The 18,174-nt window shown below is 38.1% G+C and overlaps 1 protein-coding gene across 4 annotated transcripts in view; it reads right to left on the bottom strand.

Annotated features, from left to right (window-relative positions):
- Window positions 1-1,252: 1,252 nt before the first annotated feature.
- The window catches only part of CCDC14 (coiled-coil domain containing 14), a 47,145-nt gene continuing 30,223 nt past the window's right edge, over window positions 1,253-18,174 (bottom strand). For 2 of the 4 annotated variants that reach the window (XM_044252192.1, XM_044252193.1), the window contains exons 11-13: window positions 8,887-9,105; window positions 8,679-8,811; window positions 1,253-2,270 (exon numbers count right to left, since the gene is read on the bottom strand). In XM_044252192.1, coding sequence (XP_044108127.1) covers window positions 1,331-2,270; window positions 8,679-8,811; window positions 8,887-9,105 — 1,292 coding nt within the window. In that variant the 3' untranslated portion in view covers window positions 1,253-1,330. The other 2 variants (XM_044252194.1, XM_044252195.1) reach the window with 2 other exon arrangements.

Raw genomic sequence — 18,174 nt, 5'->3', positions numbered from 1 at the left:
GGGTCCTTCAGAAGTTGTAGCACCAACACTTAAAAACCAGGAGGAGGTGGTCCTGGTGCCGGCAGAACTCTTTAATGCTGACGCCTGCCCAAACAGTGTGCGGGAAGACATGCGCCGGAGACCAGGAAGTATCAGTGATAGCACAGTGCTTGGGCTTCTAACAGCTCCAGTGTGCTGCCTGCACGGACGGAGGTGGTATTGAGTAGTTAAGGAGTTGCTAGTAGAGAGAAGCAGAGACTAGCTTAGTTCATATTATTCATAAAACAGAGAACATTCTCAGCTCAAGGGCTGAAAAGGAATTAGTTTGGAAAGGCAGAATTATAACCAGCGCAAGATGTACAAACTCCTTTATGTTCAAATATAATAAGGACAAAAAACAAATATTTCTCATTTATTTAAAACAAACCAAATTTCCCAAATTAAGACTTATCTATTAGCATTTCCTTATCAGTTGGACTTTACTTTTTATAGGCGTTAAACATCCATGAAGGATAAAAAGAAATCAAAATGAAAACGTTTTAAGAAACCATATGCTAACTTAGGATATTATCTATATTCTCTTGGACCAATCAACGTTTTTTAAGAGATGGAGATACTGGCATTTTTCTCTTAAAAGAAATGTTTATATGTCTCACCAACAACACTAGCCTGCAGCACAGAGCATACCCTATAAAAACACAATGCCATTAAAAAACAAACAGGAGGGCACCTGGGTGGCTCAGTGGGTTAAGCCGCTGCCTTTGGCTCAAGTCATGATCTCAGGGTCCTGGGATCGAGTCCCGCATCGGGCTCTCTGTTCAGCAGGGAGCCTGCTTCCTCCTCTCTCTCTCTCTCTGTCTGCCTCTCTGCCTACTTGTGATCTGTCTCTGTCAAATAAATAAATAAAATCTTAAAAAAAAACAAAAAAAACAAAAAACCCCCCAAACAAACAGGAATCCTGAAAGAGAATAGAAAGCCTAGTTTGAATACAAGAAATTATACCCAGAGACTCCCTTCCTACTATCTTTTAGGACAACCAGAGAGTCCTTCTGACCTGGATCCTTAGTCCAGCAGGGTAAGAAATAACCGCTAAGAGCAAAGTACTAAAATAAAATATTACTTAGAATACTTACCCAGTTATCTACAACTCTCCTCTCTTAACAATTCTTAAGATGACTTGTTTATATAAACTCCAGAATGTCAATATATTCCAATAATAAATTTATTATTCATATAATTATCACACATAATTAATATAAAACATCATTTCTCTACAGAATTTAAAATATACAGTCAATGTAGCCAAGGTCTATTCTTAAAAAGAAGCACTCCATCCCTTTTTCTTCTGAGTTCATTTCTCCAGGAGACCCATCCTTAAGGACTTCTGGAGTCTGGCAATATTAGCATCCAGGGCTGCCAGGCCGTTCCGGAAATCTTGCTCATCGCGAGAAGTGAATGTTGAAAAAGAAGACATGCTCCAGTCGGATGTCAAGTCCGAATTTAAAAAGCTACCGTCGGAGACAGCACTCCCCCTCACTTGAACACTGCTGCTCTGACCGGTGGCGGAGCGGGGACACACAGCCAGTCCTGGCGGCTCCTCGGGGGCAGCCGGGATCTTGCAGATGGCTTCCTTTATTTTCTTGAGGAGCTGCTTGTCTTCCATATCAGCTGTCCCAGTTAGTTTCTCAGGTGCATCTTCGGCTTCCTTTCTGGAAGAGGAAGAGACTCTAGGTGCACGCAATTTGTTTTCTTTTTCAGAGGCAAGTCCGCTGTTGCCGACCAGCTGTGGCGAAGCCACAGTGATCTGTGGCTGGGGGGATAATCTCGTAGATAGCGGTGATTTCTTTTTAGAAGTGCTTCTAGCAAATGGAATATAAATTGTATTATCCAGAGTACACTCATGGTCTATTAGAGTTGTGATTTCACTCTCCTCAACAGTATCCTCTTTTGAAAGGGGAGACACGTTCCCAGGGGCTGCTTCTTCCTCCGCGTTCCTTGTGTGACTATGCTGAGGGCCTTTGGAGCGCAGAACGCTTTCATAAGGTCTATCTGGCTCCATGTTCTCCTCCTCATCGTTGACGGCAGAAAGTGGCTCCGAATGTGTAAAAGTGTGATCTGTTTCTAACTTATTTAGGTAGCTCATTATGGAACTATGAGCAGGGATTGGGTCATGTTGAGGTTGTTTTTCATAAATGTTCAGAAGTGATTTTGTAAGATTGTTCCCGGACTTGGAGCGAGCACTGTCCATACTAAGATCTGAAAGAAGCCTTGCCATACTGCTCTGTAAAGTTCTGTTAAGAAGAATTTAGTATACTAATTATTCTTTTTTTACCTGTTTGTTTATTTATACGTCATCTTTAAAAGAAAGGATCTGAAGCAAGCACCTGGTTTGTAACAAGAAAAAAAGCAACGAAAAGCACAAAATCCCGGAATGCATCTGGAATTAGTAAATTACAATAACAAATGATTAAAAGATCTTGGTCTATATTAAATCGAGTATAATGATATTTAAAAATACAGGCTTAGGAACTTTTTCTCTTAGGGTATGAAATGCTTTATTCTTGAGCAACATTGCAAAATGGTATGGATTCTGTTAGTAATGAAGTTATTTTTCTCCATTCAAAATATATATGCAAAGGGCACTGGAACAATCCTGGGGGGAAAAGGGTTGTTAGAGATAGTTATAGGGTATAATTAGGTGTGAGCAACAGCTAGGTACCAGGAGAAGTGTGATATAAGAAAAACCACTCAGAGTCTGAAGTCAGACAGGAATGGAATCTAATCCTATTGCTAGCTGTGATCTTGGGCAAGTCATTCAACCTTTATGAATCTCAAGTTCCTTAACTGCAAAATGAAAATATCTACTTCAGAATTACAATGAAAATCAGATAAGATCAAATAATAAACTATGAGGGTAAAGTGCTTATTAGCACTGCTTCAGGGATCTCTGGGTGTTCATTTGAAAGCAGCTTTTATGAGTAGTCCTATTAAAGCCATTTTATACCAAGCTTTTGGTCTTTTTGAATTGAATCATATATAAGTTCTTATATATCAGTAAGAAATACATCAAATTTTGAAAGGATACAGAGGACATCAACAGGTAGTTTTAAAAGATTACAACTAGCCAGTAAGCATGTTTTAAAAGTTCAAATTCTAACTGGAGAAGTTCAAATTTTTAAAATGTGACTTTTTTTTGGATTATCAAATTAACATGATAAAATGAGATTAATACCCACTATCAAAGAAGTTTGAAGAGGCAGGTACTACTAGTGGGAGTGTATACTGGTATAACCCTTCCAGGGAACAAACTGGCAATACATCCGAAGTCTTAAATATTTCTACATCCCACATTTTTGGACCACTAATTTGCACTTCTAGGAATTTATCCTACATATATACATCAAGAGGCTACACCCAAAGATATACTTACAAAGACAGAATTTATAATAGAAAAGAGATGGATTGAGTATCTTTATCTTCAAATACAGTAGAATGATTGAATTATGCTGTAATCACACCATAGCCATTTATAGTTGTGTTGTAAAATATTCACTGATGGAGAAATGTTCATTATATAAGATTAAACTTAAAAGAGCAGACAATAAATAATATGGATAGAATACTATTTTTGTAAAATAGTCACACATATCCAAACAAAATACTAAAAGGAAATCTCTATATTAAATAGCAGTGGTTATATCTCTGGATAGAGCATGAGTGGGCCTTTTTTTTTTTTTTTTCCTACAAAAGGAAAAACAAATTTTTTTCCAACCTGGCTTAACCTGGCTTACCCTGTCATCTTAAACATAATTTGAGTTCTGACTGCTCTTCAAATGGCAATGGCTCCTAACCACTTTTTCTCATACCTCTCTCAAGAAGCTAATGAACTATTATTAAAGACAAAAACTATGTTATATGAACGAACCTTTTAAAAATGCTGTAGTGAATAATCACCCACTAATTAATTCGATCTGTCTATATACTGGACTTTTCATTTTATTTGTTTTTAGAAAGAATACTTATATTGAGGTTTCTTTCCAGAATTAAATAAAAATTTTATCTTTGCTGTGAACAAAATCAGTGACAAAAAAGGGAAGAAATGGACATGACGTTAATAAGTTTCATCTCGGGGTGCCTGGGTGACTCAGTGGGTTAGAGCCTCTGTCTTTAGCTCAGATCATGATCCCAGGGTACTGGGATCGAGCCCTGAATCAGGCTCTCTGCTCAGCAGGGAGCCTGCTTCCCCCCCACCCCCGCCGCCTCCCCTCTGCCTGCCTCTCTGCCTACTTGCGATCTCTGTCAAATAAGTAAATAAAATCTTTAAAAAAAGTAAGTTTGACTCTGGAAATTAACAGTAATTACTAAGCTTCTGATTTAAACAAAAACGTCACTGACCATTGTCTCTGAAACTAAAAGAAAAATCTCCGTAAGTAAAGAAATGACAGTACGTCAAAATTTTAAAGGAAGAGATATAAACACCTGAATAGCTAAAAAGTAGATTTATTTGTTTCTATTATGTGGGATATACCTAAACACGCTGATTTTTAATGCTTAGAAAACTGACACATCTTTATAATAAGACATTCAAGGTTCCTTCTCAGCTATTTATAAAAATATACTAATTTAAATAAGTATCAGCACTGGTAAGAGTGTTCTTAGAAGCTATGAGAATATTTACCACTTGTTTAATGAAAATATATTAATTTTCCTTCACATTTTAATGGTTTTAGAACATGTAGTAAAATTTTGAAAAAGTGATAAGGATGTATTTCAAAATTACTGAAGGTTGAAGAAGGGAGAGATGGTTGAGGATATTTTTTAAGAACTGGTTTAGGATATTTATTTAGAATTCATATATGTATCTACTAGTCCCTTTATCCCTCCTCAATAACCTGAGAAAGGCACTCAGAAATTCTGTGAAACCTTTAAGAGACTATCTAAAACACATACAAAAAACAAACATCTATTTTACTGAGGCATATGACTATGGGGAAGAAGGACGGGATAGTTGAACATGAAGATTTAGCTGTATTGTCAGATACTGCCGCATTACCCTCTGTCAGAAGTAAAGTTAACATGGTCACAATAGCCCAGCTATAGTATTGGAGATGCTCCTAATTAACTAAATTGCACAGGGTAACACCAAACATACTATAAATCACCAACATGGGTGAATTTAGCTCAAATACGAACTCTCTGTTTTGTTTTGACAAAAGCAAAAATTGCCATCTGTGGGTATACTTAGATTTTGAAGTTGTTACTGAAATCTTCAGAAAATGTAAGGGTAGTACTAAGCCCTGTAAGACGTTCTGTGTTTCTATAATCATTTCAAGAGGCCAGTTAATCTAATGGGTGAGTTAGTAGTCCTGAGGCAGGATTTATGCCCAGCGTGAAAAGCAAAGGTCCTTTACAACAATGGAAAACACATGACAGGAAAATCTCCAGAGTCTTAAGGAGACCAAAACACTTCCACCTAATATTTTAGACACAGTCTCTTCTAAAAGCAGATAATATACAAGAAGTAATGACCTTTTTCATTTCCTATGCTTCTATGTTAGGGTGAATGTTAAGATTAGGCTCTAGTTGGAAGTGAATCCTTTTTATTCCTGAAAAAAACCACTAGAAAAGGCAGATTGTTATTTTGAAAGAATGAGCAGGTACAAAGGTATCTCTTACAGAGATAGAAGAATCTCTAAAAAACACTTCCTCTTCTGTCAGAGAGAAGCTATGTTTTCTAAAACAGAAAGCAAGGGGGGCCTGGGTGGCTCAGTGGGTTAAGCCTCTGCCTTCGGCTCAGGTCATGATCTCAGGGTCCTGGGATCGAGCCCCACATCGGGCTCTTTGCTCAGCAGGGAGCCTGCTTCCCCCCCTTCTCTCTCTGCCTGCCTCTCTGCCTACTTGTGATCTCTCTCTATCAAATAAATAAATAAAAATCTTTAAAATTAAAAAATGAAACAGAGAGCGAGGCTGAAGAGGGAATATAAAATCTTGGCTCAGGTACCAGCTTGGGAACCAATGAGCTATGAAAGTCAGGTGAGTCCCCTCATTTCCTTGGGCTTCCATTTATGCTAATTTCTACAATAATTATACTACTACTATGAAAACTGCCCTTACATTTTTATTATTAATTTTCTTCACAAATGCACTACACACGTTAAATAGTATTTAGTCAGGTTTATTCTTTAAAAAGGATGTATCTTCCTATATCCATCTCAAAGTGCTAGAATAAGCTTTTAACTTGATGACATGGATATTCAGCAACTAAAATGATTTAATATTTTTGTATTTCACACGTATGTATCTGGAGTATAATATACAATACATGTTTGTTGAATAAATGAATAAGCAAATGAATCCACCTTTTTATTCCTCCATCTCTCAGGTTAAAAAAAAAATGCTTTAAGTTTCACTTAGACTAAATTAGGCATGGAGTTGTTACCAGGAATAAACTATTTTAGCTAAGGACATGTCCCATGCAAGAGTGAGAGCAAATCTGACTAGGGATTAAGAGATGTGAGTTTCAGTCCCAGCTCTGCTACTAACTATCAACACTGAACTTACATGGTCCCAGTTTTCTCATCCATGAAAATGCAGATATTACAATCTTTTCATCATAGATGAGGATCAATAAAATAATAGATATGGGAGGGAGAAGACATTGGGGGAAAAATCAAAGTACATAATAAGTAAAAGATTACATCAGCTTCTGATTTCATGCTTACAAAGGAGCTAGACTTAGTAGTATGAAGTAAAGACTGTGAGACTAAAAGCAAATTCTCAGGCAACTAGATCATCTGTTGCATTTTCTGCTAGAAGCTGAACACCATGCCCCTTATATAAGGAGATGCCCCCAGGGACACCTACGTAACCACTCATGGAATCTGACCATGCTGACTTGCTGTCCTAGTTTTCTTTTCCAAATGGACAATATACCAAATGCATTTTCAAGAAAAAGTTTATATCCTATAAAAGTCACCCTTTTAAGGTGTATGAATGAGTTATTTTTAGTATATTCATAGAGTTATGTAATTGTTACCTCTATCCAATTTCAGAACATTTTCACCACCTAAAAGGAAACCCTATACCCACTAGCACTCGTTCCCCACTTCTTCCCCTCTTCTCCCAACCACTGGGAGAAGATTAGATTAACCACTAATCTATTTTTTGTTTCCATGGGTTTGCCTCTTCTGAACATTTCCTATTAAATGGAATCATAAAATGTGGTCTTTTGTGACTGGCTTCTTTTACCATAAAATTTATTTTACCATAAATACTTGATAATAACAGAGTTTTCATTTCATTTCATTTTGAAACAGAGTTTCAAAAAGAGGAGATGCTTTCCTTTGGAGACTTTATAAAGGCTTTCATTAGGAGGGACATTCTCTCACTTTACTTTGAACAAGAGTGGTATAAGTCAATATTTTAGAAACTCTGACCAAAGCCCAATTAATTATAACACTACATGGATATATAGTGTCTTTTGCTTGTCCCCATTGTTCAATAAGAGTTTGAGTGAAATATGAATGTAGAAAAAAGCATTATTTCTATATTAACATAGCTTATATATAATCATTTCAAATATGCTTATAAAACTAAATTAATTATATATACATACATATCACTATTTCATCTATTTTCCTAGAAGTTCATAATTCAAAACAGATCTTCTCATTTGAAATATAAAGGAGATCATTTTATATTCAAAATTGTTTTGTATTTGGAACATGAACCTCCAGGATCATTCAGATGCATGGTCAGATCTGATGATATTCAGGCCTAAAATCACTGACTTCTCCTCTAGTATTTAAATAAGTAGTTGGAAATCCAATTCTTAACAAATGTCTCAAGAGAAAACTGAACTTTTAAAGTACACATCTTATAAAAATTGGGGTGATTTTATTGATTTAAGAAAAGACATGTTATGGGCGCCTGGGTGGTTCAGTGGGTTAAGCTTCTGCCTTCAGCTCAGGTCATGATCTCAGGGTCCTGGGATTGAGCCCTGCATCGGGCCCTCTGCTCAGTGGGGAGCCTGCTTCCCTATCTCTCTCTGCCTGCCTCTCTGCCTACTTGTGATCTTTCTCTGTCAAATAAATAAATAAAATCTTAAAAAAAAAAAAAAAAGAAAGAAAGAAAAGAAAAGACATGTTAAGGAACCAAGGGCTCTTAGGGGTTGCTGCCAACTCCCTCACTTTCGTGTTGAAATGACTGGGGCCCAAAAAGGCTAAATGACTTTCCTGAGATCATCTGGCCTGAGGGTTTCTGTGTTCAGAGCATCACGTGAGTGATTTCTTCGTGTTCCCATCAACCCTAATCATGCCCCACTTCACAGCTGAGGTTTACAGAGGGTCAATGACTTGCTTAAAGTCACAGCCAGTACATGGTAGAGCTTGGGATTCCATTCAGTTCTCTCTGGCTTCAGAGCCAGAGGGCTCCTCACCATTTGCTAAATTAGGCTTCAGCTTACCTAGAAAAGCTGAAGCTCCTTACAAGAGCCCTTTTCCTGGAATCACATGGTTTAGAAAGGCACTGAGCCAGGTTTGGCATTTCCATATCTAACTGGAGCCGAAGAAAACATCAACAGAAATTACTAACAAAATGAGAGCAAAGGGGGAAAGAGAGCAGGCTAAAATCATTTCTAAAATGATTATTCTATAAATAATCTGACAAGAGGTATGTTAGTCAAAAAAAGTCAACGTTACCTGGTTAATTCTCTCAGGCGAGCCACCTCAGCATTGCGCTGACGTAATGTTATTCCCAAAATTTGATTTTCCTTTTCAGAAGCTTCTAACTTAAACCGGGAGCTTTTCACATTGACTAAGGCTTCCTCCAATTCTGAAACCACAGAAAAGTTTCAGTTTCCTCATTCTTTTCAAAAACTGTGACCAAAACTACAATTCAAATACATACCAATTTTTATTCTTGTTGTCTCAATGTCAAATTGTTGTTTATTTTCAAGTAAAGTCTGATCTTTCTCTTTAAATATACCAGCAAATTTTTTGTTTTCATCTTTCTGATTTTCAATCACTTTTAAAAGTTCCTCATTTTTACTCTGTAGTAATTCCTGGCTCTTCAGTGACTCTTGTAATTGGTTTTGCAGGGACTTGTTCAATGACTGAAGGGAAAACACTGCAAGAAAAAACAGATCAAAGAATTGCTGCTTGAATTTAAAAAGCACAAACCTGAAAAAGATCTGCTTTTAAAAAAGAAAAGATCTGGAATTTACTGGTTTTGCTTAAGAATTATATGCTGGAGTAGTTCTACATACTACTACATAGTAATTCTATGTAAATACTAAATATATTTTTAATATTTGATGCAGAAGTCATACCTTTTTTCTCTAGTTGATATCTGGGGCATTAACATATTTTTACCTTTATTAATAAAATAATAATACATGCACAGAGTAAAAAAAAATTCAAACACGATGAGATACCAATGATACCAAGTGATTCTCAGTGAACAGTCTTCCTCACTACCCTACCTCTGCTCTCCTCCTAAAGGCAATCACTATTAACTTTGGTATCTTTCTGGAAAAGTACTCGTGCATATAACATACATATTTAAAAAGAGATGAATCATACTGTACCCATAGTTTCTAACTGTGCCTTTTTTCCCCCCGTAAGACTGATACGTACAGGGACAGAGATCTATCACATTCTCTTTAATGGCTATAGAAGTATATGGCACAATTCACTTAACGAATAAAGACCTATGTGTGAGGCATGGTGTTAGAATCTGGACGTACAGTGGTGATTAGAAGACATGGTCCCTGTTCTCAAAGAGCTGATAACAAACAAGTAATTATAAATAGCAGTAAGTGCTCTCAAGGGAACAATAAGGTAAATGAGCAGAGACTAAAAAGAGATTAACTACTTACAATGGCAATCACCAATCTCCCCACTTCCTATCTTAGCCTCCTTTCCCACCCATCCTCACCCCCACTGTTTATTCATATGGAACTAGAGTGACTTTTTCCAAAATTACTCTGGTGAAGATGAGCAGTTTCATGAAGTATGTGTTCTGTTCGGTGATCATATTTTTCTTATTACTTTGCAAGAGCTATTTATATGTTAAGAAAATTAAGCCTTTGTCATATAATATATTATGAAAACATTTCCCCCATTTTGTTGATGTGTTTTAAATGTGTTTATAATTTTGCTGTGCAGAAAAATGAAAAAAAATTCAGAGGACAAATTTTATCATCTTTTCCTTTCTGGCAACTGAGTTTTGTCAGGCTTAGGAAAAGATCCCAAGAATACAAAAATAAACAAACAGTTCTCATCTTTATTTTAAACTCAATGATCCATAAACATAATTTGGCAATATCTGTCAAAATTGCAACTGTATATATGCTTCGATTCAGTAATTCTACAACTATAATCTACAAAATGCTCACAATGTGCACAAAGACATATGTATAAGATTTTTACTGCAGCATGGTTTGCACTGGGAAGATACCCTAGATAATGATCATCAGAGAACTACAAATACCAATAGAGTATTTGAAGGATGGAAACACATAAGCAGAATATCCAAACAGTTCTTTCTTTCTTTCTTTTTTTTTTTAGATTTTATTTATTTATTTGACAGAGAGAAACCACAAGTAGATGGAGAGGCAGGCAGAGAGAGAGAGAGGGAAGCAGGCTCCCCGCTGAGCAGAGAGCCCGAAGCAGGACCTGATCCCAGGACCCCGAGATCATGACCTGAGCCGAAGGCAGCAGCCCAACCCACCGAGCCACCCAGGCGCCCTCCAAACAGTTCTTAAACAGAAAGAAAAATACCCACTACAGGTTTAATTAGGGCATTAGGGCAGGGAGCCAAGACGGTGGCATAGCAGGAGGACCCTAGGCTTGCCTCATCCCTTGAACACAGCTATAAAATTATCAAATCATTCTGATCACCCAATAAATTTATCTGAGGACTGACAGAACAAACTGCGCAACTAGAGGGAGAGAAGAGGCTACATGGAGGAAGGGAGGAAGTGGAGAGGCATGGTTTGGGGAGAAGAGGGTGGCAGGTACTACAGAGGGAAGGGAGCGCTGGTTGCTGAGGAAGGTGTGAGAAACTGGAGTGCACAGGGATACCTACAATGAGACCAGTTCCCCAAAGCCATTGGCTGGGAAAATAAGAGGGGCTGATTTTTATGAGTTTTTGCAACCACTGGGGCTCAAAGACTGGAGTTTTAAAGGTCCCTGGGCTTGGCTGGCATAGAGATCTGAGGGTGCTGCCCTACTGCTGGAGAGAAGGCAGGCAAGCAATCCCGGGGCACACAGCACGATCTAAAGAACACCTAAGGGGCCCAGGGAAAGGATGTTTCTACTTTCTGGAGTGCATCTGAGAGGTGGTATTGCCTCTCTACAGACAAAAGAGCCAGCGGGCACCATTTCCCTCACCCACCCCTAAGCAAAGATGCAGCGACACCTGGCACCTAAGCAAAGGTGCTGGACACCTGCTGAGGGCAGCTAACCAGGACACTGGCTATTTAACCAGCTTGCTCCAAATCCCACACCCCTGTCCTCTGGCACAAATGCCCTTCTGGGTCAAACCTGCATTAGTCCCAGTGCACCGAGACCCTCCCCCAGAAGACCAGCACAGGTCTCTACCACACCAGGTCCCCAAAGTTTGGAGTTTTAAGTCAGCAGGCTTGGCTAGGACAGAGCCCAAAGTGCACTGTGCTGTTCCAGCAGCGCAAGGCAGGCAAGCAACCCAGAGTGTAAAAACAGCAATCTGAAAAATGCATAGGACACATAAGGGGAAAGTATTCACTTTTCTGAGAGGGCCTCCCTGAGAGCAGCAAGTGCGGACTCCCTTCTCTCAGAACAAAGGGGCTGGCTAGCACCATTTCCCTCCCCAGCTCTCAGCATAAACCAATTCCATAAGCAGCACAGCACCAACACTGGCTGCCTAACCTGCTTACACCAAGTCCTTTCCTGTGCTCTTCTGGTACTGCTTTTCTTGGACAAGTGTGTTAAAGGATCAGGTCCAGCAGATCTTCCTAGAAGATCAGCATAAACCCCTGCACGTATATGTCTACCAACTTAGGGTTCTGCAAGGCTTCATTCTAGTGGAAGTGGCATCAAGTCTCATTTAACAAGCAGTCCCTCAATAAAACTCGCCACACTCTGGCCAAGTTTCAAGCACTGTCCATGGCAGGTAAGGAGAACCTCTGCAGACAACTGACCTGAGGGACAGAGCAACCAAACACAGCACCTGAGTGCATGTGGCACACATCAGAGATGCTCCCTGAAGCACCAGGTCCTGGACTAAACATTATATGACCTCTTCTTCATAAAGGATTACTCTCAGGAGCAGGAAACATCACAAGCTTTCCTAACACACAGTAGAAGAGACCTAGATAAAATGCCAAGATAGAGGAATTCATCCCAAAAGAAAGAGCAAGAAAAGATCATGGCCAGAGATGTAATTGAAACAGATTAAAAAAAGAAACATATATAAGTAATATGCCATAAGGATACTTGCTAGACTTGAGAAAAGCATGGAAGACTTCAAGGAGGCCCTCACACAGAGGTAAAAGAGCGAAAAAACAATCAGGCAGAAATGAAAAATGCAATATCTGAGATTTGAAACCAACTGGATGTAATGAACACAAGGATGGAAGAGGCAGAGGAACAAATAAGAAATTTATCTTTCTTAGATAAATTTTGATATGGAATTTCTGATATGGAAGATAGAGTTATGAAAAATAATGAAGCTGGACAAAAGAGAGAAAGAAGAATGATGGATCACAAGAGTAGACTTAGGGAGCTCAGTGACTCCATTAAATGTAATAACATTTGCATCATAGCAGTACCAGAAGAAGAGAGAAAAAAGGAGGCAGAAGATTTATTTGAGGAAATAAAAGCTGAAAACTCCCTTAAATTGGGGAAGGAAACAGACATCTAGTAGGCAGAGAGAACTTTCACCAAAATCAACAAAAGCAGGCCAGCACCAAGACATATTGTAGTTAAATCTACAAAATCTAGTGATGAAGAAAAAGATTCTAAAATCAGCAAGACAAAAACAAGTCCCTAACTTACAAGGGAAGACCCATAAGGCTAGCTACAGATCTCCCACAGAAACTTGCTATTCAATGTGCTGAATGGGAAAAATCTGCAACCAACAATCCTCTATCCAGCAAGGGTATAATTCAGACATTCAGAATAGAAGGAAAGACAGAGTTTCCTAGACAAATAAAAACTAAAGGAGTTCATGAACACTAAACCAGCCCTGCAAGAAATATTAATGGGGACTCTGAGCGAGAAGGAAAGACCAAAAGTGACAAAGACTAGCAAGGAACAGAGAAAATCTCCAGAAACAATGACAAAACAAGTAATAAAATGGCACTAAGCACATATCTATCAATAATTACTCTAAATGTAAATGGAGTAAATGCTCCAATCAAAAGATGTAGGGTATCAGAATGGATTAAAAAAAATAAGACTCAATTTAGACCTAAAGACACCTGCAGATAGAAAGTGAGGGGATGCAGGGGTGCCTGGATGGCTCAGATGGTTGAGCATCCTACTTTTGGTTTCAACTCAGGTCATGATCTTATGGGTCACAGGTTCAAGCCCCGTGTCTAGGTCTGCACTCAGCAGGGAGTCTGCTTAAGGATTTTCTCCCTCTGTCCCTCCCCTGACTTCTGCATGTTCTCTAAGGTAAATAAATAAATCTTAAAAAAAAAAAAAAAAAGAAGTGGAAAGAAAGAGAGAGGAAGGAGAAACATCATGCAAATGATGTCAAAAGAAATCCAGAGTAGTAATACCTACATTGGACAAACTAGACTGCATTTTTTTTGTTTTACTTTTTTTAAAGATTTTATTTGAGAGAGAACATGAGCACACAAGTAGCAGGAGGGGCAGAGAGAGAGGAAGAAGTAGACTCCCTGCTGAGCGCAGAGCCCCACTTGGGGCTTAATCCCAGGACCCTGAGATCATGACCTGAACTGAAGTCAGATGTTTTTTTGTTTTTTTTTTTAAAGATTTTATTTATTTATTTGACAGAGAGAGATCACAAGTAGGCAGAGAGGCAGGCAGAGAGAGAGGAGGAAGCAGGCTCCCTGCTGAGCAGAGAGCCCGATGCGGGACTCGATCCCAGGACCCTGAGATCATGACCTGAGCCGAAGGCAGCGGCTTAACCCACTGAGCCACCCAGGCGCCCCTGAAGTCAGATGTTTAACCAAGTGAGCCACCCAGGCACCCCCAAACTAGACCTTAAACCAAAGACTATAACAAGAGATGAAGGATGGGAAGCCATGGTGGCTCAGTAGGTTAAGCATCTGCCTTCAGCTCAGGTCATGATTCCTGGGTCCTGGGATCAAATCCCACAAAGGGCTCCTTGCACAGCAGGGAGCCTGCCTCTCCCTCTGCTTGTGCTCTCCCTCTCTGACAAATAAATAAATAAAGTCTTTAAAAAAAGAGAGAGAGAGAGATGAGGGACACTATATTATAATAAAAGGGACTATCCAACAAGAAGATACAACAATGGTAAATATTTATGCCCCCAACTTGGGAGCATCCAAAAACATAAAATAATTAATAACAAACATAAAGGAACTCATTGATAATAATATAATAATGGGGGATTTTAACACCCTACTTGCATCAATGGACAGATCATCTAAGCAGAAAATCAATAAGGAAACAATGGCTTTCAATGACACGCTGGGCCAGATGGACTTAACAGATATATTCAGAACATTTCATCCCAAAGCAGCCGAATACCCATTCTTTTTGAGTGCACATGGGACATCCTCCAGAACAGATCATACACTAGTTCACAAATCAGGCCTCAAAAAGCAGAAAAAGATTTGCGATCACACCATGCCTATTTTCTGACCATGAAAGATATGAAATTTGAAGTCAACCACAAGAAAAAATTTAGAAAGACCACAAACACATGGAGGTTAAACAACATATTACTAAAGAATGAATGGATCGACAAGAAAATTAAAGAAGAAATTAAAAAAAATACATGGAAACACATGAAATGAAAACACAACGGTCCAAAACCTTTGGGATGTAGCAAAAGCAGTCCTAAGAGGAAAGTATATAGCAATAGAGGCCTTCCTCAAGAAGCAAGAAAAATCTCAAACAACTTAACCTTACATCTAAAGGAGCTGGAAAAAGAACAATGAACAAAGCCTAAAGCCAGCAGAAGAATGATAATAATAAAGAGTAAAAATAAATTATATAGAAGCTAATAAACCATTAGAATAGATCAATGAAACCAGGAGAGGTTCTTTGAAAAAAATAATAAAATTAATAAACCCCTCGCCAAACTTGTCAAAAAGAAAAGAGAAAGGACCAAAATAAACAAAATCACTAAAGAGGAGAAATAACAACCAACACCACAGAAATGCAAACAATTACAAGAGAGTTTTATGAAAAATTATACGCCAACAAATTTGACAACCTGGAAGAAATGGATAAATTCCTGGAAACACATAAACTATCAGAATTGAAACAGGAAGAAATAGAAAACTGGAGCATACCAATAACCAGCAAAGAAACTAAAGCAATAATCAAAAATCTCCCAAGAAACAGAAGTCCAGGGTCAGATGGCTTCACAGGGGAATTCTACCAAACATTTAAAAAAGAGTTAATACCTATTTTTCGTAAACAATTCCAAAAAATAGAAATGGAAGGAAAATTTCCAAACCCATCCTATGCAGCCAGTGTTACTCTGATTCCAAAACCAGACAAAGATTCTACTTAAAAAGAGAACTGAAGGCTAATATCCCTGATGAACATGGATGCAAAAATTCTCAACAAAATATTACCAAATTGTATCCAACAGTATATTAAAAGAATCATTCACCACAATTAAGTGGGATTTATTCCTGGGCTGCACGGATGGTCAATATTCAGAAATCAATTAACGTGACACACCACATTAACAAAAGAAAGGCTAAGAACCATATGATCCTCTCAACAGAATGCAGAAAAAGCACAGAACTACAACATCCTTTCATGATAAAAACCTTCAGTAAAGCAGGTTTAGATAGAACATACCTGAACATAACAAAGGCCCTATAAAACCCACAGCTAATACAGTCCTTAGTGAGGAAAAACCGAGAGCTTTTCTTCTACAGTCAGGAACAAGACAGGGACGTCCACTGCTACCACTGTTACTTAACACAGGATTGCAAGTCCTAGCCTCAGGAATCAGACAACACAAAGAAATAAAATTGATCCAAATGGGCAAAGAAAAAGTCAAACTTTCACTGTTTTCAGATGACATAATACTGTATTTAGAAAATCCAAAAGACTCACCAAAAAATTGCTAGAACTGATACACAAATTCAGTAAAGTTGCAGGATACAAAATCAATGTACAGAAATCTGTTGCACTTCTATATACCAACAATGAAGCAGCAGAAAGAGAAATCAAGGAATTGATTCCATTTACAATTGCACCAGAAATCATAAGATACTTAAGAGTAATCCTAACCAAAAAGGTAAAAGATTTGTATTCTGAAAACTATACAACACTAATAGAAGAAACTAAAAGTGACACAAAAATATAGAAAATATTCTATGCTCATACACTGGAAAAACAATTATTGTTAAAATGTCTATACTCCAGGGCACCTGGGTGGCTCAGTTGGTTGAGCATCTGACTTCGGCTCAGGTCGTGATCTCAGCATCCTGGGAGCTTCATGTCAGGCTCCATAATCTGTAGGGAGTCTGCTTATCTCTCTCCCTCTCCCTCTGCCCCTTGCCCTGCTCATGCTCTCTCTGTCTCTCTCTCAAATATATAAATAAAATCTTAAAAAAAACCTGTCTATACTTCCCAAAGCAATCTACACCTTTAATTCAGTCCCTATCATAATACCACCAGCATTTTTCACAGAACTTGAAAAAACAATCCTAAAATTTGTATGGAACCATGAAAGACCCTGCATAGCCAAAGCAATCTTGAAAAAGAAAAGCAAAGCTAGAGGCATCACAATCCCAGACTTCAAGTTATACTACAGAGCTATAGTGATCAAGATAGTATGGTACTGGCACAAAAACAAGACACATAAATCAGTGGAACAGAACTGAAAATGAAGAAACGAACCCAAAACTATATGGTCAACTAGTCTCAACAAAGTAGGAAAGAATGTGCAATGGAAAAAAGATAGTCTCTTCAACAAATGGGTTGGGAAAACTGGACAGCCACATGTAAAAGAATGAAATTGGGCCACCTTCTTACCCCATACACAAAAATAAGTTCAAAATGAAGAAAGACCTAAATGTGAGACAGGAAACCATCAAAATCCTAGAGAAGAACACAGGCAGCAAACACTTTGACACTGGATGTAGCAACTTCCTACTAGATAGGTCTTCTAAGGCAAGGGAAACAAAAGCAAAATAAACTATTGGGACCTTATCAAAGTAAAAGCTTCTGCACAGCAAAGGAAATCAACAAAACTAAAAGGTTTTCCTTTGGAATGGGACAAGATATTTCCAAATGACATATCTAATAAAGAGTTAGTATTCAAAATACATAAAGAACTTATCAAACTGAATACCCCCAAAACAAATAATCCAGTTTTATTAAAATAGGCAGAAGACATGAATAGACATTTTTCCAATGAAGATATACAGATGCTAACAGACCCATGAAGAAATCCTCATCACTCAACATCAGGGAAATCCAAATCAAAACTACAACAACATTTATCCTCATACTAGTCAGAATGGCTAAAATTAACAACAACAAAGGCGACAAGAGGTGTTAGTGAGGTTATAGAGAAAAGGGGGAAACTCTTACACTGTTGGTGGGAATGCAAGCTAGTGCAGCCACTCTGGAGAACAGTATGGAGATTCCTCAAAAAGTTAAAAATAGAACCCTATCCCCAGCAATTGCACTACTAGGTATTTACCCAAAAGACATAATATATAGATTCAAAGGGATACATACACCCCAATTTTTACAGCAGCATGATCAATATCCAAATTATGGGAAGAGCCCAAATGCCCATCAACTCATGGATGGGTAAAGAAAATATGGTGTGTACACACACACACACACACAGAATATGACTCAGCCTTCAAAAAGCATGAAATCTTGTCATTTGCAACAACATGGATGGAGCTAGAGAGTATTATGTGAAAATAAATCAATCAGAGAAAGACAAATACCATATTTCACTTATAAATGGAATTTAAGAAACAAAACAGATGAACATGGGGGGGAAAAAAAGAGA

Source organism: Neovison vison, chromosome 6 (genome assembly GCF_020171115.1).
Source record: "Neovison vison isolate M4711 chromosome 6, ASM_NN_V1, whole genome shotgun sequence".
In the NCBI taxonomy this organism is placed as follows: Eukaryota; Metazoa; Chordata; class Mammalia; order Carnivora; family Mustelidae; genus Neogale; species Neogale vison.
The sequence above is the reverse complement of the archived record's forward strand: the minus strand, read 5'-3'. Positions and strand labels throughout refer to the sequence as shown.